The sequence below is a fragment of the Macaca mulatta genome, chromosome 14, assembly GCF_049350105.2.
Source record: "Macaca mulatta isolate MMU2019108-1 chromosome 14, T2T-MMU8v2.0, whole genome shotgun sequence".
Taxonomy (NCBI): Eukaryota; Metazoa; Chordata; class Mammalia; order Primates; family Cercopithecidae; genus Macaca; species Macaca mulatta.
Genome location: NC_133419.1, coordinates 76,387,829 through 76,409,329, shown reverse-complemented (window position 1 = coordinate 76,409,329; position 21,501 = coordinate 76,387,829). Strand labels below are relative to the sequence as shown.

At 36.3% G+C, this 21,501-nt stretch overlaps 1 protein-coding gene and 1 long non-coding RNA gene across 13 annotated transcripts in view; both read right to left on the bottom strand.

Annotated features, from left to right (window-relative positions):
• Positions 1 to 21,501, bottom strand: part of UVRAG (UV radiation resistance associated) — a 329,617-nt gene that overhangs the window by 139,564 nt on the left and 168,552 nt on the right. For all 12 annotated transcript variants that reach the window (XR_013404176.1, XR_013404177.1, XR_013404178.1 and 9 more), the window contains one exon: positions 20,322 to 20,448. Coding sequence is in view for 9 of the 12 variants with exons in the window: in XM_077963910.1 (XP_077820036.1) it covers positions 20,322 to 20,448 (127 nt within the window). In the remaining 3 variants the exon portion in view is untranslated. The remainder of the gene's footprint in view (positions 1 to 20,321; positions 20,449 to 21,501) is intronic.
• LOC144334391 (uncharacterized) lies at positions 2,708 to 6,325 on the bottom strand. Its single transcript, XR_013404181.1, has 2 exons — positions 4,189 to 6,325; positions 2,708 to 3,576 (listed from the first exon to the last, which is right to left on the bottom strand). It is a non-coding gene; the product is annotated as an uncharacterized LOC144334391 (long non-coding RNA).

The following is a 21,501-nucleotide window of genomic DNA, read 5'->3' as shown; positions in this document are numbered from 1 at the left end:
CCCAAAGAGCTAGGATTACAGGTGTGAGCTACAGTGCCCGGCCTTCCCAATATATTTAAGCACGCTTCTCTTCTCCTTCAACGTGCTATGAAGACCAGTAAGTTGGGAACTCTAACCCCAAAAGAATTTAACCAAGGAACACAACTTTTCAGCCCACAATATAACTTCTTCCCAAATCTTCACCTTAGTGATTTTTTAAGACCTTTAGGTTGACACCCTCTACCCCCACATACTTCATCAGAAAATATATGAATTCTTCTACCACTAGAGAAATGTGCCATATCATTCTTCATCCCAGATAAATTAGGCTGCCTCAACTCAAACAGTGTTAACAAGACCACAAATAGGGACCAAAGACAGATCTGGGCTTCAAAACACAAATAAGTGTCCCCCTCCTCAGTTCAGAAGACTCTAAAATATGTTGTTACATGACCTCCCCTCAAGAAAATTCCTTGGCCGGGGGCGGTGGCTCAAGCCTGTAATCCCAGCACTTTGGGAGGCCGAGATGGGCGGATCACGAGGTCACGAGATCAAGACCATCCTGGCTAACACGGTGAAACCCTGTCTCTACTAAAAAATACAAAAAACTAGCCGGGCGAGGTGGCGGGTGCCTGTAGTCCCAGCTACTCGGGAGGCTGAGGCCGGAGAATGGCGTGAACCCGGGAGGCGGAGCTTGCAGTGAGCAGAGATCCGGCCACCGCACTCCAGCCTGGGCGACAGAGCGAGACTCCGTCTCAAAAAAAAAAAAAAAAAAAAAAAGAAAAGAAAAGAAAAGAAAATTCCTTGCAATGTGGTAAAAAGGAAATTTTAAAAAATATCCTAACCAGCTAACGAATAGGTTAAAATGTAACACATCACATTCATTTCTCTATGAAAGGTAATACAGCTTATTGGTTCCACAAGAGTGGGCTCTGGAATAAAACTGAAGCAGTTTGGGTTATTTAGGGTCAGATAGAGAAGAATTAAGTATTTGAAGATACTTCAGAAAACTCAACCTAAATTCTAAAAGTCACTTCGAAATAAGTAATTATACTGAGGCAATGGTATACTCAAGCTCTACAAGGGTTGTTCAGGTTTTATATTACCAACCTGAATACTACATGACTGATGATGTGTCCTTCTAAGGGTATCATATCTGGAAGCAATGATGTCCATGTTTAAGAGCATGCACACATCCTGCTTCTCATGTAAATCTCTCCCTAGAATGAGCTTAATAGTTTCTGTTTAAATTAATCTTTACTACAAATGCTGAAAAATAATATTCCAACTTCAGTAATTCCTCCATAATTATCAGTCAGCACTCAGCATTCTTCTCTAAGCAGGAGTCCCCTGTCTTCTCTATTAACTATCCCTTATCAGTACAGAATCATTAATTCCTTTTTATTTTTCAATGATTTGTAACTTATTACTGTACATAATTATTTGGTGCTTAAGTGATCCCAGATTCAGCCAGTGGGACTCTCTTCAACCTGCCTCATTAGAGTCCTTGTGAGATGTTACCATCATGTTTTTTAAAATACTACATTACAATCTTAATTTCTGTAGGATCTGTAGTGCTGTCCCCTCTCATTCCTGATATTGATAATTTGTATTTTCTCTCTTTTTACTTAGTTAATATGGCTACAGGTTTATCAATTTTAGCGATCTTTTCAAGGAACTACCTTGTGGTTTCACTGACATCCTCTACTCTTTCAGTTTTCAATTTTACTGATTATTGGCCTTTATTATTTCCTTCCTTCGATTTGACTTGGGTTTAATTTGCTCTTCTTTTCTAATTTGTTAAGATACAAGCTTACATTATTGATTGGAGATGTTCTTTTCTAATATTGGCATCAAATGCTATAAATTTACCTCAAACTTCAAATGCTGTATTTTCATTTTCATTCATTTCAAAATACTTTCCAATTTTCTTGTGATTTCTTCTTTGACCCATGGTTTATAATATATATATTGTGTAATTGAGAAATATTTGGAATTTTCTAGATATTTTCTGTTAGTAACTGGTAGTTCATTCTGTTTTGGTGAGAAAACATACTTTGTATGATTTTAATTATTTTGTATTTGTTTGTTTTATGGTACCAAATGTGGTCTAACTGAATGTTCCATGTACACTTGAAAGAAATGCATATTCTGCTAGTGTTCAGTGGAGTGGTATGCTATCAATTAGGTCAAGAAAATTGATATGTCTTTTAACTGATTTTGTCTCTATTTATCTTTATCACTGAGGATGAGTGTTGTGGTTTCTAACTATAACTGTGCATTTGCTTATTTCTCCTTTCAGTTCTATCAATTTTTGCTTTATCTATATTAAAACAATATTGCTATGTTCACACTTATTTAGAATTGTTATGTCTTTTGGTGAACTGACCTCTTCACCAAGATGTAATATCTCTCTTTATTCCAGGTAATAATCCTTGTTTTGAAGTCTACTTTGCCAGATATTAATATAGACACTACAGTTTTATTTTGACTGTTATTTACATGGTACACCTTTTTCCATCCTTTAATTTTTAATCTATCTTTTTTCTTTTTTTCCTTTTTTTTTTTTTTAAGAGACAGGGTCTCACTCTGTTGCCCAGGCTATGGTGCAGTGTGCAGTGGTGTAATCTTAGCTCACTGCAGCCTCCAACTCCTGGACTTAAGCACTCCTCCTGTCTCAGCCTCCTAAGTAGCTAGGAATACAGGTGCATGCATCATGCCTGGTGAATTTTTAATTTTTTGTGTGTGTGTGTTGATGGAGTCTCACTATGTTGCCCAGGCTGGTCTCGAACTCCTGGCTTCAAGCAATCCTCCTGCTTTGGCCTTCCAAAGTGCTAGAACTACACATGTGAGCCACCACACCTGGTGATATATCTACCTTTATATTCAAAGTGGATTTCTTGTAGACAGTATTTATTTGGGTCTTGTTTTTGTTTTGTTGTAAATCAAATCTGGACAATCTCTTTTGTAACTAGAATATTCAGACTACTTACACCTAATATAAAAATTGCTATGATTAAAATCTACCATTTTGCTAGCTGTTTTCAGTATGTTCCATCTCTTCTTTGTTCCTTTCTCTCTCTCTTTTTAAATGCTATTGGATTATTTTTTAGTAATTTCATTTTTCTTCACTATTGGCTTATGTTTTAATCTCTTTAAAAATGTTTACTGGCTGCCCAGGAATTCACAAAATATATCTTTAATTAAGCATAGTCTACCTTCAAAAACAGGTTGAGCATACCTTATCCAAAATGCTTGGGATGGGAGGTGTTTTAGATTTAATTTTTTTTCAGATTTTGGAATATTTGCATTATACATACTGGTTCAACAACCTTAAACTCCAAAATCTGAAATCTGAAATGCTCCAAAGAGCATTTCCTTTGAGCATCATGTTGGCACCCAAAAAGTTTTAAATTTTGGAATATTTTGGATTTCAGATTTTCTGATTAGAAATATTCAACTTGTAATATTATACCACCTCACATAGAGCATTAAAAAAACTAAAAATATGGCTGGGCACAGTGGCTCACACCTGTAATCCCAGCACTTTGAGAGGCCGAGGCGGGCAGATCATGAGGTCAGGAGTTCAAGACCAGCCTGACCACCATGATGAAACTCCATCTCTACCAAAAATACAAAAATTAGCTAGGTGTGGTGATGTGCACCTGTTAATCCCAGCTACTCAGGAGGCTGAGGCAGGAAAATCACTTGAACCCAGGGGGCGGAGGCTGCAGTGAGCCGAGATGGCACCACTGCACTCCAGCCTGGGTAACAGAATAAGACTCTATCTCAAAAAAAAAAAAAAAAAAAAAAAAAAAAAAAAAAAACTGAAAAAAGTATACTTTCAATTCCTCCATTTCCCAGTTTTCAAATTCTTCATGTTTTACTTTATGTATGCTATAATCCCACAAACACCATTATTTTTGCTTTAGAAAGTTGATCGTCTATTTTTTCCTTTCTTTCTTTTTTTTTTTTTTTTTCTGAGGCAGAGTCTCACTCTGTCACCCAGGCTGGAGTGCAGTGGTGCCACCTCAGCTCACTGAAACCTCCGCCTCCTGGGTTCAAGCTAGTCTCCTGCCTCAGCCTCCCCAGTAGCTGGGATTACAGGCACCTGTCACCATGTCTGGATAATTTTTATATTTTTAGTAGAAATGGGGTTTCACCATGTTGGCCATGCTGGTCTCGAACTCCTGACCTCAGGTAATCCACCTGAAAACACACATATTCCCTTCCTCCCTCCTTCTTGCTCCACCACACCCCTAGACCATCATATTCAAACTACTGAAAACCAGAAATGAAGAGAAAATATCCAAGGCAGCCATAGAAAAAAGACATATTACCTGCAGAAGAACAAAGATTTCCTAACCTGTCCTCAATCTTTCTTGTGAAGCTCCAATAGAGGTCTATGTGGAAGAAACTGAAAGCTGGTAAAATCTGCCTTATTAGTCCACACTTGGTCAGTAACGATTTGTTAAAAGCTTTAGCTCAATTATTACATAGCAGCCCCACTTCTTCCCATGCTCTGCCATTAGTAATCAGTGCTTACAACCCATCTCTCCTTGGAGGCTGTCTGTCTTTCCTTATACTCAAGCTACTTGGTTGCCTTGAGATCCTAGTTTTCTGATGGATTTAGGAAAAGTTATGACTTTGTACATTATCCAGGGTTTTTTTTTTCTTTATTCTTAGGGTAGAAGTGAAACTCCTTCCACCTACATCTTAGGCAGAGGCTGAAAGGAAAATCTGAGGATATTAATTTGATTTTTTTTAAAGTTCTCCATTTCTTGTATTGTCTGTTTATTTTGGGTCAGTTATTCTGTTTATTCAACTTGGTCTCATTCATGCTGTTTTCCTCAAATATCTGACAATCCTTAATGCTCCTTTCAAACCCATGAATAAGTGATTAGACTGATTAGTATAGACAACTGGCATAGGTTTCCTTCGGAGCTATGAGATTTATTTCCATAAAAGCCCTCACCCCTTAGTGCCATTAGTATAAGTGAGCTGGTCCTGTTGACAATTAGGCTTCCCTTCTGGGTATATATGCTGGGAGAAGGTATACTTTTACTTTGAATTACTGTAACTGTCAAAGGGAGCTTCACATTGGGATTTTATTTTGGGTAGGTATTTCACTCCTGAGTAGAGTTGTCTTTCATGTTTTCCTCTGGGTTGGCTATAAAAGTCCAATCGCTTTAGGTTCTACTGAGACTTTCTACCATGTCAAACACTTACATCATGGGACCTAACCAGGTCAAGAATCCATTATGTTTAGAAAGCAGCTATAGCAAATGTTATAGAAAGTTGCTCCAAATGCACACAAGGAGGAGAATGGGCCAACAGGCTCAACTACCCTGATTATTGCTCTAGTAAATTCTTGATCTCAATACTGGCAAATTCCAAGCTTGAAGCCTCTGATGGTTCTATCAGGAACCCTACCTGCAGCTGTTTCTATTTGTGTTCTAGGCTGCAGTTTTTCTCTGCTTTAGTTTATTCATCAAAACAGTCCTATTTACTTTGTATCTTTGAGAACTGTGCCAAAACCTTTGCTATTCCAATGACATCCTCTTTTGTTTCCACCAGCACCATGGTTTCATTCTTTATACATGTATATTTATTATCACATCAATAGGTCATTGGGAAAGAGGGAACACAAATGCCGGAGCTTGGTTTACCATCTTCCGAAACTGCTTTGGCCCTGTCGAGGCATATATCAATGTTCTACTCTGTTAAATCAGATAGCCTCTCTGTTAAGCAAGAAAACAAGTCAGGCAATATAATTTTAATAGCAAAATGTCAATGTCGGCTCCTATAAATATAATAGCTAAGGACTATGAATCTTGCTTCCCGCAACAAAACAAAACACAAACTCTTGGTTCTCTCTCACCAGAGTTTGGTCTGAGACTGGCCAATGGCCAGCTCCTGTCAAAATTACAGTTAAAACCAATAAATTGTCATTCTTCTGGGTTTTCTACATTAAGTCAGATGACCAAAAAGCAATATACTTGGAGTACTTTAGCTTCCCTCCCTGCAGAAATGCCTTTTCTGGGCCGGGCGCGGTGGCTCACGCCTGTAATCCCAGCACTTTGGGAGGCCGAGGCGGGCGGATCACAAGGTCAGGAGATCGAGACCACGGTGAAACCCCGTCTCTACTAAAAATATAAAAAAAAAAAATTAGCCGGGCGCGGTTGTGGGCGCCTGTAGTCCCAGCTACTCGGGAGGCTGAGGCAGGAGAATGGCGTGAACCCGGGAGGCGGAGCTTGCAATGAGCCGAGATGGCGCCACTGCACTCCAGCCTGGGCGACAGAGCGAGACTCCGTCTCAAAAAAAAAAAAAAAAAAGAAAAGAAATGCCTTTTCTGTACTATGATTTATGATGCTGCCTTTCTCAAGGGTTAACAGATATTTCTTGCTGTAACTTTTGCAAAATTACAAGTGACTTTATTTCATTATGATACTTAATATCTTGCACATAAGAAACTAAATTATTCTCTGCATTTAGTGCTAAGAGAGTATTTTTATTTCTCCCCTATAGAACTGATAGGCTTCGTTATTAACAGGCAATGTAAAACAAACGATACCTTTCATACCTCTATACAATTGGCTTGACAGCTGAGGTCAGAGCTAATATTAGTTCTTAAGAACAATAAGCAGATCCTATGGAAGGCAGTGAACTGTCTTTAGAAAGCCCATGGACTTATGAATCAGAAAGATCTAGGTTGAAATTCTACCCGTGCTACATTCAAGACTCTAGACACGTTTCAACTCTGAACTTCATTTTCCTCATCTGTAAAATGGGGAGAGTTTCATTTTTAACATTTGCATTCTTGTGCCCGTCCCCAATAAGCTTTACTGGAATTGCTCACAATTCCCTAAGCTACTTCCATGCCTCTGTACAAACTGTTCCCTTTACCTGGAAGGTCTCACCTTCTACCCCTAGTTAGAACAATACTGTATACTCTTCTAGGCTCAGTGTGTCACCTCCTTTACCTGCTGTTCTGATTTTCATATGTTTATATTCTGTGTTCCTACAGTACCCTCTATATACTTCTGTTACATATTTATCACACCCGCCAAGTTGACTCTAATTGCAATGTCTGGTTCTTTGTAAGTGTTCCACAAATGATGAATAAATGAATTGACATGGGCATATATGCAGAAAAATAAAAATCAGTGCTCTTTCTACTTCCTTTATAAGTCATATGCTCTCTTTTTACTTCTATGCTCAACCACCTAAATGTAATTTTTTTTTTTGTAAACATTACTTCCAGTGCATATTGCGAGTAAGTGGAGAAAAAATTATGACAAACCAATATACAATTGTGTCAGGTGGCATATTTCTACACATCTATACCTTCCATGGGAAAAAAAGAGAGATTAAAATCTGACAGTCTGCCGTTCCTACAACCAAATAAGACATTAATTGGAATAAATTACTTACATGGAAATTGAAATAAAATCAGAAGTTTGCTTAGGGCTCATATTTACTTGCCTCTTCCCCAAACTACCCCTGCCACAAGTTGTCTGGCTTTTATTGCTAATAGCATAAATCCTAGGGAGAATCTGTCCTCAGGTCCAGACATTTTTTTGAAAGTCAGATATTAATAACTTTGAAGAAGTCTATTTAAGAATTTCTGTCAGATGGTTATTTAAAAAATCAGAATACATATAAACTAATAAAATTTACATTTTGTCATCATTTCAAATAAATATATTTTGAGTTTAAAAACTGAGAAATAACTTTTCATAAGTAACTGTATGATCTAAGAAAAGGAAAAAATTGTTATATAAGACTTAATAATGTATTTACAACTTCAAATAGAAATTTATGACCTTCTGATAGAAATTAAAGTATCAATTTAAATATACCATGTGATTCTTCTTTTATCTGAGATGCAGACCAAAAGGAAAACAGTAATTTACCAACCAGGCAGAAGCTAATTAAATAGAACAAACTACATATGTAGGTCACCTTAATGACTCTTTTTTTGTTGTTGCTGTTGTTTTGTTTTTTCAAAATGACAATAAGAAACAATCACAACTGATGGGAACTTCACATAAAATATTTTGGCAACAACTTTTTATTCACTGAAATTACCAAGAGTAATTTCTTTCCCCAAATCTGAGCAACAAAATCTGACATATCTGACCTCTCCTATTCACTATGTCACCAAAATAATGTGTTTGTTTTTGCTCTTAATTGCCAAAGTAAAATAGGAGAAAAGTATGGCTAGTTACAGAACTCTAACAGGTCATTCCCACCAAATGGCTTTTCAGTATTAAACAGGCAACAGTCATAGACACACCTGGGTCAAAGATATTTAAAAAAAAAAAAAAAAAAAAAACTTTTATAAAATGCTGGAAAATATATCATCAGCATTAAACTTATAATAATAACAACAATAAAGAGATGCATAAAAAAAGGTGAACAGATCACCATCATTCCCACCAGTCCTACCTTTCTGAGATAACCAAAATCTTAATAGAGCTGAAAGAAATCTTGACTGTATAATTCAGAATTTTTTGTTTTGTTTTGTTTTGTTTATGCAGAGGAAATAAGCTCAAAACGTTGAATGACCTGTCTAAGGACAAACTTGGAAAATGGCAGACCCAAATCAAAGAAATCTTTGGAGAAAATTCACTTCAGTCATACTGTAATAAAAAGGAATAAAGCAAAACAAAGTTCTCTAGCTAACACCTCACAGGCCAAACAGAAAAACAGCAAACTGTGAGTTGACCTGGACATATACTAGAGAAAGCAGTAATGACGTTTTGTTTAGTGGAAACAAGACAGGCTTTGGAGCAAGATAAACCAATGTTTGAATTGGAATCTGTCACTTAATTGGGACCTCAGGAAAGTGTCTCTCAGCTCTCAAATCTTTTCCTGATTTGGGAAAAGGAGGTAAAAATTATATCTTAAGACTATTTTAAGAATTAATAATATACCAAAACTAAAATATCTGCATGTTACAGGATTTCAATAAAAGTTTTCTACTTCATGTGATTTATGTGGGACTCAAATGAATGTTTTACAAAGTTTTAGGTAGTACAGAATACTGAGAAAAGCAAAGAATTTAGAGTTGAAATCTGTGTTGAATTTGGGTCCACATCTCAACTTTGCTCCTAATTGTCTGTGTGTTCCTGGCCAAGTCACTTAACTTCCCAGTACCTCACATATACAATGAGGGTAACATCTGCCCTACTTAGCTTTCAGAGATTCTTTAAGGATCAAATATAAGAACTTTTGTATAAGCACTTTTTAACTGTATGGTTATCCTTACTATCAAGAAAGTAACTGTATTAAAAGTAGCTTCTTCCCACAAAGATTGGAGAACTCTCCTTTTATAAAGTTAATACCACTTCCCAGGCACCACTGAAGTATTCTTGGGTTTTAATCAACATTTGTTTATAGGTGATATGATCTGGATGTGTGCTCCTCCAAATCTCGTGTTGAAATGTGATCCTCAATGTTGCAGGGGAGGACTACTGAGAAGTACTGGAACATGGGGGTGGATCCCTCACAAATGGCTTAACGCCATCCCGTTGGTGATAGTGAGTTCTTGCTTTGGTAGTTCACAGGACACCTGGTTGTCTAAAAGAGTATGGCAATTCTCCCGCCCCCCTCACTTCCACTTTCACCACGCAATACGCCTGCATTGGCATCCCCCTCCACCATGACCGTGAGCTTCCTGAGGCCTCACCAGGAGCAGATGTTGGCATCATGCTTCCTGTACAGCCTGCAGAACCACAAGCCAATTAAATTTCTTTTCTTTATAAATTACTCAGCATCAGGTATTTCTTTATAGTGATGCAAAAATGGACTAATACAATAAGAAATCTACATTATACTGAACACATTTCCTTAAAACCAACATTTCATACCATTTTTTTTAGCTAAGTTTCCAGCAAACTAATATTGATAGTGTTGCTTTTCAAAGATTTGGTGGTTGTGTCAGGACAAAAGACCCTGTAAAGCAACACAGAATTCATTAATGGGAAGATTACTTGGCTTGAGTTACTGAGGGGAAATCTGGTTTTTATTAAACATCCTAAGTTAAACTACTAATACCTTCCAGAAATGAAAATATATACACTAATAAACATTAATACTGAAAAGATCAGCTCATGACCCAGCTGGAAGTTGCTGTAGACCACAAGTTGAGAACCACTGCCTTTGAGGGATAGGAAGGGAAAACGTCTGAGTGTGAAGTAATGAGGCCCTTTAGAGTTATGTGACCACTCAGCAAGTCAGCAGCATGGATAAAAATTGTCTTTTTGGCACTTGCCAATAAATCACCCTGCTGCAATAAATTTTCATGGACAAAAATACAAGCACCTGGTTTCTTCCAACTGTTTACACAAATTAATTCCTATGTCACTATTATTAGCAGCTATCCTTACTAAACAGATGTGTAAAAAGATGCAGACGGTAAATAATTCCTTTGCGGACATTCAGAAGAATCAGTAGCAAAGTCACAATTAAATATGATCTATTACTGACTTTATATCCTACCTGAGCTCTTGGACTCAGAACCAAGTACCTAGATAAGCACCAAGTGCCAGGCACAATATGTAAGAATCCACTAGTAATATTTGTATTAGCAAATCATTTCACTACTCCCTAGCAAACAAACTAAATCAAAGCTGCAAATGCAAGAGACAAATACCTTTTTTTACCTTCGCTGACCAAACACCAGTGACTATGGTGCTTCTAAAATGTTTTAACTTGGCTTAAGATTCATTAAATAGTACATTCATGTAACTGTACAAGAATAATGTTCAACACAAGCATATAATAGTGTATGTTTAGAATAGAATATTGAAGAATAATTATGTATCTGGTTACCTAGCACAACCACTATGAAGAACACAGGTCCCCAAAAATTAGACCAGGTTATGCTAGTAAATAAATGTGGTTTATCTGTATCCAGCCATCCCCTCTTCCCCACTCCCCAGTGCCGAACCCCCACAGCCCACAAACATTCGCAATGGGAGTAAGAGTGAAGCCAGCAGCAGCACTCTTTCTCCTATTTATGTTAGGAACCAGAGTGTCAACATTAGATCCTAACCTTCTGAGGATTCTAATAGTCCAGGGGAATACAAAGTAATTCTCATCTCAAAAACATATAGAAAAGTGAGAAAAGGGCACTTGAAGTACAAAGTCGGTGTTAAAAATCAACGATTGCGATCCACCATGACAAATACGTATTTAACTTGAAGATGACCATTCTTTCTCTGCAGGGTAAAACAGAGATTCAAGACTGTGCAACTGATTTGGCTGTCAGAATTAAAATACTAGAAGAGACATCTACAAAAATTCTATAACCTCCCTTTGCAGCACAGTTAGGCAGCAGAAACTCTGAACACAGGCTCTGCCGTAACTTTCTATGTATGTGGCTTTGGGCACATAACTTGTTATGTGGCTTTGGACAAATCATCCTCATCTGCAAACTGGGTACTAATATGTAGTATCTTTATCATTAGAAGGATAATAACAGTATCTTTAATGTATAGGACTATTAGGACAAAATTAGGTAAAGAAGAGAAAACATGACATTTCCTGGCACTAATAGTCTATATATAAAAGCAATTAATACCAGCTTGCATTCTATAAAATATAAATACAAGCTCCTATTCTCTAAATATGAGCAATTATTATTAAACCTCAGTCTTATAAATGGTATAGATACAACTGTTTAGAGGTTCATTTGCTTATAATCTAAGGATAGACATCCTGGACCTCTTTCCATCCTAATAGGCAAATATACAACCAGAAACAGTTAAAGAACTATATCTCCATATATTTTTGCCATATTCTAGAATAAAATATATCCCTTGGCTTTATATATCATACTAGTTATAAAAATGTAGTATTATTCAGTGATTGAGAGCTTTGGAATCAATAGATTCCAATATCACCTCTCATTAGCTACATGAATTTAAGTAAGTTACTTAATCTCTCTGACCCTGACATAGTTTCCTCAGCTATAAAAGGTAAATAATAATAGCATCTACCTCATAAAGTCATTGTAGTGATTAAACAGTATCACATATTTATAGTAATAAGCACTGTACTGGATACATTATTGCTACTATTATTACTCTTACTAGAAAAGGTCAAAAGTCCCTAAACCCTTCAAAACCTTATAGTGTTTTCATTTTGAAAGTTAATGATCTTTAAAAAGGTAAGATATGCAGAAACATATGCCACAGGTAGCAGGCAATGTAAGTACAGTAAAAGTTGATGGTACTTCCAAAGCACTGTAAGAAATGTGTCTTTTCACAGAAGATGAAATCTTTTGAAGCAGGCCTTGTATATACAAAACGACTGTCTATTTATTTGGGGCCACTCTAACAAAGACAAGTGGACTTTATCATAATGCTTCATGATTTTAAATGGCATTATTCCTTTTGACTCTCATTTATAAATGTCAATATGCAAGTTGTATTGGAATGCAGATATTTATCACTGCCAAACAACGTATACGTTTTCTGCAGTCTTTCTCATAAGAATATCAGTCTTCCCACATGAATACTAAACTAGAAGTTAGAGAAGTCTTTCTTTAGCAATGATACCCATGACATAAGCATAAGCATGATGCTTTCATTCAACAAATATTTATTCTATGTGTACTATATCCCAGGTATTATACCATGCCTAAAAGACATGAATATTTAGTGTGGTCCTTGAACAGTGCCTACCCTCAGAATCTGTCTAGAGAAGGAGACAGACTAATAATCAAAGTGCTATCAAAAAATATAGGGTGCTATGGAAACACACAGTAGTACATTTAACCTAGGGGTGGGAGGAGAAAGAAAAGGGAATCAGTGATGGTTACTTGGTGAAAATAGCATTTAGGCAAAGGCCTGAATGCAGGTAAGATAGAACAAAGCATACTTAAGTAACTAAAAGAGTTCAATGTGGTTGAAGCATTCAGATTGAGGTGAGCCACTGGAGGCCTTTGTAAGTCATCTTGAGTTGAGCCTTTTATCTTAAAGGTACAGAAACCCACCAGAGTATGATATAGGAATAAAACAGATGGTGTTTTGTTCCTATTTTTATAAGACCATTTCATTTTCATAACTCATCTGATCATATCATACACATTCTTGCTACACAAAATGTGGTTCATAGACCAGAAACATCAGCAGAACTTGGAAGCCTGTTAAAACTCAGTGAGATACAGTTTTAAGTATTATTATTAACCCCATTGGAGAGATAACACTAAGTTATTGGACAAGGTTACACAGCTGGTAAACAATGAAGCCAGGCGTGAAACAAGGCATTCTGAATCAAAGTCTGTTCCTTTATAAAAACTTATTTTTTAAAATTACTGAAATGAAGAAAAATCATATTTATAAAATTATTCTTTGTAATGTAACCTACAGTTCATATAGGTCAAAACTTTAAAACTTGCTAAAAATGACTTATTTTATTCACATTCCAAATACACTCTTGCCACAGTAGATTTTCTGTTTCCTATTACGTCTCATTCATCCACCAATGTCAACTATGTGAAATACACCGAAAACTAACCAGGAAACCACAAACGGATGCAACAAATAAAATAATGATAAATAATTCATGTACTACATTTAATGGCACATTACGTATATAAAAGCCCCTCAAAGATTCATGCTGTGTAATACTCACTGAGGGCCTCAATGTTGGGCACTGAGGAGGATACCATAAAAATGCAAAGTCCCTGCCCTGAAAGGGCTTACCAACTAAGTGGGAAGATAAGATGATATCAAAATGCTGTGGGAACACAGAAGGAGCAGGAAACTTTTATCTGAGGGAGAAAAAAGTCTCAAGGAGAGGTAGTATTTGCGCATGTCTTTGAAGAACCAAAAGAAATAAACCAAGGAGAGATGAGTAAAGTGTGTTCTCATAAAAGCAAGTATAGAGGTAAAAAAGCAAAGGAAAAAGACTTCTATTTCTGACTGATGGACCAACATACATCAGATTTTCCTCCCACTGTAAACAACTAGAAAGTCATACAAAATTATATGTAACAACAGTTTTCAGACAATAGATAAGAGGCAGCCTAGTATAATGATGCCTGGGAGAAGGAAAACAAGGAAATGTAAGCCCTATAACGGCTCCAAATCACTACATGGGGAGTGTTTCCAGGCCACAATGCAGCGGGTGAACAAACACAAGGAAAGTTCCAGAAGTGGCCGGGCGTGGTAGCTCACACTTGTAATCCCAGCACTTTGGGAGGCAGGCGGATCACTTGGGGTCAGCAGTTCAAGACCAGGCTGGACAATATGGTGAAACCACATCTCTGCTAAAAATTCAAAAATTAGCCAGGCGTGGTAGTACACACCTATAATCCCACCCAGCCAGGCGTGGTGGTACACACCTATAATCCCGCCTGTAGTCCCAGCTACTCGGGAGGCTGGGGCAGGAGAGTCACTTGAACCCAGAAAGTTGCAGTGGCCTGAGATGATGCCAGTGCACTCCAACCTGGGCAACACAGTGAGACCCCGTCTCAAAAAAAAAAAAAAAAAAAAAAGGAAAAAAAGAATAAACCCTTTTTTTTTTTTTTTTTTTTTTTTTGAGACGGAGTCTCGCTCTGTCACCCAGGCTGGAGTGCAGTGGCCAGATCTCAGCTCACTGCAAGCTCGGCCTCCCGGGTTTACACCATTCTCCTGCCTCAGCCTCCCGAGTAGCTGGGACTACAGCCGCCCGCCACCTCGCCCGGCTAATTTTTTGTATTTTTTTAGTAGAGACAGGGTTTCACCATGTTAGCCAGGATGGTCTCGATCTCTTGACCTCGTGATCCGCCCATCTCGGCCTCCCAAAGAAGAATAAACTTTTTAAACAATGATGAATAAACTCAAAATACACTGTTAAGATGGGAAGAAAAAATATGTTAAGCATATATCTGATAAAGAACATATCCAGAATATAAAAAGAACTCTTACAACTTAGTAAGGTTACCATCCACCTCCCTTCCCCACTTTCCAAAAAACAGATGAAAGACCTAAACAGACATTTCATCGGAGGAAAGAGACAGGTAACAGATAAGCACAAGAAAAGATGCTCAGCCACATTAGTTATCAGGGAAATACAAACTAAAACAATGAGAAACCACTACATACCCAGTAACATGGCTAAAATCTAAAATTAATGTTTAGACGTGGATTAAGTGAAACTTTCATATATTGCTTGAAAATGCAAAACAGCTTAGTAGTTTTTTAGAAAGTTAAACACACATTTACTATACCCCAGCAATCCCACACCTAGTTATTAATATTTAACCAACAGAATATACCCACACAAGGGCTTATACTTGAATATCTACTGCAGCTTTATCCACGATAATTCAAAACTGGAAACAAACCCAATGGCCATCAACAGGTAAATGTATAAATAAAATGTATGTACATATAGTGAATACTACGCAGCAATGAAAAGATGAATTCCTGACACAGACAACCACATAAATCCCAAAGCTACTATGCTAAGTGAAAAAAAGCCAGATATAAAAAGTGCATATTGTAAGATTCCATTCATATGAAATGCTAGAAAAGGTAAATGGTATCAGAAAGCACATCAGTAATTGCTAGTGGTCAAACGATGGAGGAAGGAACTGACTACAATGAGGCCAAAAAGCTGTTTACAATGACAGAAATGTTATCGCTGATTGTGGTGGTGGTGGTTACCTGCCTGAATACATTAGTTAAACTCATCAAACTGTGTATTTTAAATAGATTAATTTGATTGTTTGTAAAATATATCTCATTAAAACTGATTTTTAAGAAAATAATAAAAGCAAAGAAATGAAAATTCACATATTGAGCTCTTTATCAATTCATTAAAAGAACAGTTAATGCGGCCGGGCTGCTGGCTCACACCTGTAATCCCAGCACTTCGGAAGTCCGAGGCAGGTGGATCATCTGAGGTCAGGAGTGTGAGAACTGCCTGGCCAACATGGCGAAACCCCATCTCTACTAAAAATACAAAAATTAGCCAGGCGTGGTGGCGGGTGCCTGTAATCCCAGCTACTTGGGATGCTGAGGCAGGAGAATCGCTTGAACCCCGGAGGCGGAGGTTGCAGTGAGCCAAGACCACGCCATTTTACGCCAGTCTGGGAGACAAGAGCGAAACTCCATCTCAAAAAAAAAAAAAAAACCAGTTAAAGCAAAAATAACAAAATGGGTAAATGATGCACAAGGGTAAACCACAAAATGGGTAAAGGATGCTTATAGTAAACCCTCTATGTAATGGTGAAATATTACAAAACTTTCACTGAGACTGGAAAGGAGAAAAGGATATGCACTGACACTACTTCTATTTAATATTATACTGGATGTCCCAGACAACACAACAGGTAAGAAAAAAGTTTTAAAGGCATACGTATTAGGAAATGAGAAATAAAAATGCCATCATTTGCAGATGAGATGACTGCACACACAGAAAATTTAAAACAATCTAATCATTATTAGAACTAATTAATAAGTTCCTTGGATATAAAATTAACATACAAAAATCTGGCGTAAGAAGCATGTACGTCATTAAGTAAATTTGAATCAAAACTACGATGAGATACAACGCTATACTCAGTAGGATGGCTATAATTAAAAGGAAAGATAATAACAGATATTGGTGAGAAAATGGGGAGATTGGAACCCTCATATACTGTTGGTAGGAATGTAAAACAGCTGCTGTGGAAAATGGTTGGCAGTCACTCAAAAAGTTAAAAATAGAGTTCCCATATGACCCAGCAATTCCACTTCCAGGTGTACATAACAGGAATGAAAACAAACATCCCTATAAAAAGTTGCATCTGAATGTTCATAAGCAGCTTTATCTGTGATAGACAAAAAGCAGAAACAACCCAAATGTCCAACAACCAATGAATGGATTTTTAAAACGTGACATATTCATATAACTGAATGTATTATTCAGCAGTAAAAATGAAGTAGTGATGCATGATACAACGTGGATGAACCTTACAAATATTATGCTAAACAAATGAAGTTGGTCATAAAAGACCACAACATTGCATGATTCTGTTTACAAAAGAATGTCCAGAAAAGGCAAATCTAGAGAAAGAAGGTAGACTGGTGGTTACTTAGAATTCGCGGAGGGGCAGTGTGGAAGGTGGGACAATCAGATTGTGATGATCACTGCACAACTCTGTGAATAAACTAAGAAAAACTGAATTATACACTTTAAATGGCAAATTATATGGTATGGGAATTAAATCTCAATAAATCTGATTTTTAAATTTTCTGCAATTTTTTATATTTATAACAACTAAATAGTTAAAATCATTACTAATTTTAGTGTAATGAAATGTAATTATAATGCAACTAAATTAGAATGTAAATAAATAACCACAGCAAGACTGCATCTGTAGGGCTGTAACCGTAACATTAACAATTACTAATGTGTCTATAAGGCTTCTGGTGAATTTTTCTTTAAACATAATAAATACCAATGTCACTTTTAAAAAACCAATTAATTGTACATCTATACACCAGAAACTAGTAAAAATAAAATTTAATGATATGTACAATAGTATCATAAAACATCAAAAACCAGAAATAAATTCAATAAATCATGGGAAAGACCCATACACTATCTTATTTCAATAATGTTTTGCAAAGAAGATCTAATAAACAAAGGCATATATCATTTTCTTGGGATGGAAGCCTCAATATTGTAAAGATGTCTATTATCCCCAATTACATTTGACAAATATATTCAATGCAGTTCCATTAAAATCCTAGCAAGTCCCAGCAATGATGTATGACAATTAAGAAAAAATATCCCAGCAAGGTTTTCTTTTCTATGTAGAAATTCACATGAAAATGACATACAGCAAAAATAACCGAGGTAATCTTGAAGAAAACAACTAAGCTGAAGAACTTTAACAGATATCAACACCTATTGTAACATGAAAAAAATTAAAACAGCGAGAAAATGGCAAAGGAACAGAAAATAGATCAACAGAACAGAACAGAGGGTTCTTAACAGACTTACAAGCATATGGTCATTTGATTTATGAGAAGAGCAAAACTGCAATGCAATGGAGAAAGGATGATCTTCAGTGAATGGTGCTGGGTCAACTGACTATCAAGATGAAAAAAATAAAATCTCGACTCCTACCTTACATCACATACAAAAAGTAATTCCAGATGAATTCCAGATAAAAACGTAAGAAGTAAAATAGTAAAGCATTTTAAAGAACACATAGAAAAACATCTATAAAATCTTAAAATAGGTAAATATTTCTCCAAATAGACACAAAAAGCCTCATATATCGAAGACTGATAAAATGGAACTTCTGTTCATTTAAAGGTATCATTAAAGAGTGAAATCTCTTTAAAGAGCGAGCCACAAAATGGGAGAATATATTTTTAAGCACATGCCAAATAAAGAACCCATATCCATAATATATAAAGAAATCTTACCAAAAAAAACAGTCAAACCAAATTTCAATTGGCAAAATATTTCAACAGGTATATCACAGAAGAGTGTATCTCAGTCAGCAAGAAGCATATGAAACATTTATAAAACTTACAACATATGAAAGACTAACTTCATTAGTCTTCAGGAAAACAAAAATTAAAACTGCAAGAGGATATTACAACATATCCAACAGAAAGGCTAAAGTGAAAAATACAAATTACCAAATGCGATAAATACAAAATATACAAAAAAAAAAAAAAAAGAAATTCCTGACAAGGATGTAGGAAGGAGCAATACTGGATGGAGGGGAGATAAATTGGCACAATCATACTGGAAAACCGTTGGACACGATCTACTAAAGCTGAAGATACGTACATTCTCTGACTGTAATTCTACCCCTCAGTTTCTACTCAACTGAAATATCTAAAAATCTTTATTAAGAAACATACGAAAGTTCTTCACTCAGAAACCTAGAAGGTTCACGGAAGCATTAACTATAATGGTACAAAAATGAAAATCACTGAAACCAATGGCAAGAGTAGATAAATACATTCACACTCATATAATGGAATACTATTTGGCATTAAGCATGAATAAACTGCAACAACATGAAGGTAAGAGTGACTCTACAAATATAATGTTGAAAAGAGCCACCACATGTACATACATGATTCTACTTCTATAAAGTTCAAAATTAGGCAAAACCAATCTGGTTTGAGTCTTGGCAGTGGCTAGTCTGGCTGGAGATGTGGTAAATGGAAGGAAGCCTGAGGAGGCTTCCCAGGTTTTGGGGTCCTGTTTCTTGATTGAGATTCTGCTCACATGGGTGTGTTTGCTTTGTGAAAATTCAAGCTCTGTGTACACAACTTCTCCATAACTTACCATGAGGTTATATCCTGATAAATCCATTGTAAGCTGAAAATATCGTAAGTTGAAAATGTATTTAATACACCTAACCTACTGATCAGGAAACCTTAGCCTAGCCTACTTTAAGGTGTCAGAACACTTACATTAGCTTACAGTTGGGCAAAATCATCTAACACAAAGCTTATTTTATAACACAGCATTGAATACCATACACAGATGAGCATTTTGTAGACTAGATGGGATGTGAAAACATAAAACACAATATCCAAAAAACAGTGGCAACAGAGTACAGTATAGAGTACCAGTTGTTCACCCACATAATCATGTGGCTGACTGGGAGCTGCAGCTCACTGCCACTGCCTAGCATAGCAAGAAAATATCATACCACATATTGCTAGCCTGGAAAAAGATCAAAATTCAAAATTCAAAATTCATAGTATGGTTTCTACCAAACACATGTAGCTTTTGCACATTATAAAACTGAAAATCGTAAGTTAAGTCATCATTAAATCAAACCATTGTAAGTCCAGGACCATTTGAATACAGATTTGTACACTTGTCTATATGGACTAACTTCAAAATACTTGCAAAAATATTTTTAAAATTGGAGAAAATTCTATCACCATACAATCATGCACTGTATAATGATGTTTTAATCAACAACAAACCACATACATGATGGTGGTCCCATAAAATTATAGTATAGTATTTTTATTCTATGCTTAGATATATTAGATATATAAACACTGACCATTGTGTTATAGTTGCCTACAGTATTCAGTATGGTAACATGCTGTACAAGTTTACAGCCTAAGAGCCATAGGCTATACCATATAGCCTAGGTGTGTAGTAGGTTACACCATCTGGGCTTGTGTAAGCATACTCTATGATGGCAGCTCAGGAGGAAATCACCAAAGGATGCATTTCTAGAACATCCCTGTCATTAAGTGATGTGTGACTGTATTTACACAAAAATTGACTATTTGAGCTTGTGACGAAGAAAGGAGAACTACTGAAGGTGGAGGTTAGGCTGTTTGTATCGTATTTCCACTCACCTTTGTCCTGTAACGCAATTTGTTGCTTATGCAGTAATGCCACCTCCCGTCCCAAAGCTTTCTTCTGCCGTTCCAGTTCATTTTGAAGCACCAAAATTTTTAACTGCAGGCATTCACTTTTTTTTTTCTAAATAAATAAAATCACAGGTATATTTATGAATATAAATGTCATGACTATGAATAATTATATACTCACAATGTTTAAAAATAAATAATGGTTTAAAGCATTTTAATATTCATCAAACTTACGGAATTCTTGAGTAACTTAATTATCAGCACCATCCTTTTAATTAAAATCATATAGAAATAAGCAAAGAATAAGAATAAAAGTAAATCTTAAGTCTGGGGACCCAACAGACACTACACAAAATATCTCAGGTACCTTCTCTGATACCACAATACAGTACAATAAGATTTTTAAAACTTAATAACAAGTAAGTTCTCAGAAAGTTAAATATAGAGGTACCATAAGATCCAGCAATTCCACTTCTAGATATATACCAAGAGAACTGAACACATATCCACACAAAAGCCTGAACACAAATGTTCATAGCAGCATTACTCATAATAGCCAAACAACATAAAAAACCCAAATGTCCACCAACTGATGAAAGGATAAATAAAATGTGGCCAGTCCATACAATCAAATATTATTTTGTAATAAAAAGAAATTAAGTACTGACAAATGCTACAACATGGATGAACCCTAAAAACATTATGCTAAGTTAAAGAATTCAGTTTTAAAAGCCCACACACTATATGGCTCCATTTATATGAAATGTCCAGAATAGGCAAGCCCATAGAAACAAAAAGTAGATTTCCACGTTTGCCAAAACAAACCAAGGTGCTCTAACCCCCTGCCTGTTTGAAAGAAGGCCAAGCAGAGGCCTGAGGTTTTCATCCCAGATAGGCAGTAACCAAACGAGTCCCATGTGGTAACTACTGACACCACATGGGGCTACTGGACTTTTACCACCCACCAGAGACTTAAAACATAATGCCCAAAATGTCCAAGTTTCAATCAAAAACCACTTACCACACCGAGAACCAGGAAAATGTCAAAGAAAATGAAAAAGCACAAGCAACAGATGCCAATACTGACATGATAGACATGTTACAATTATCTGATAAAGACCTAAAAGCAGTCAACATAAAAATGCTTCAATAGCAATTAAAAACA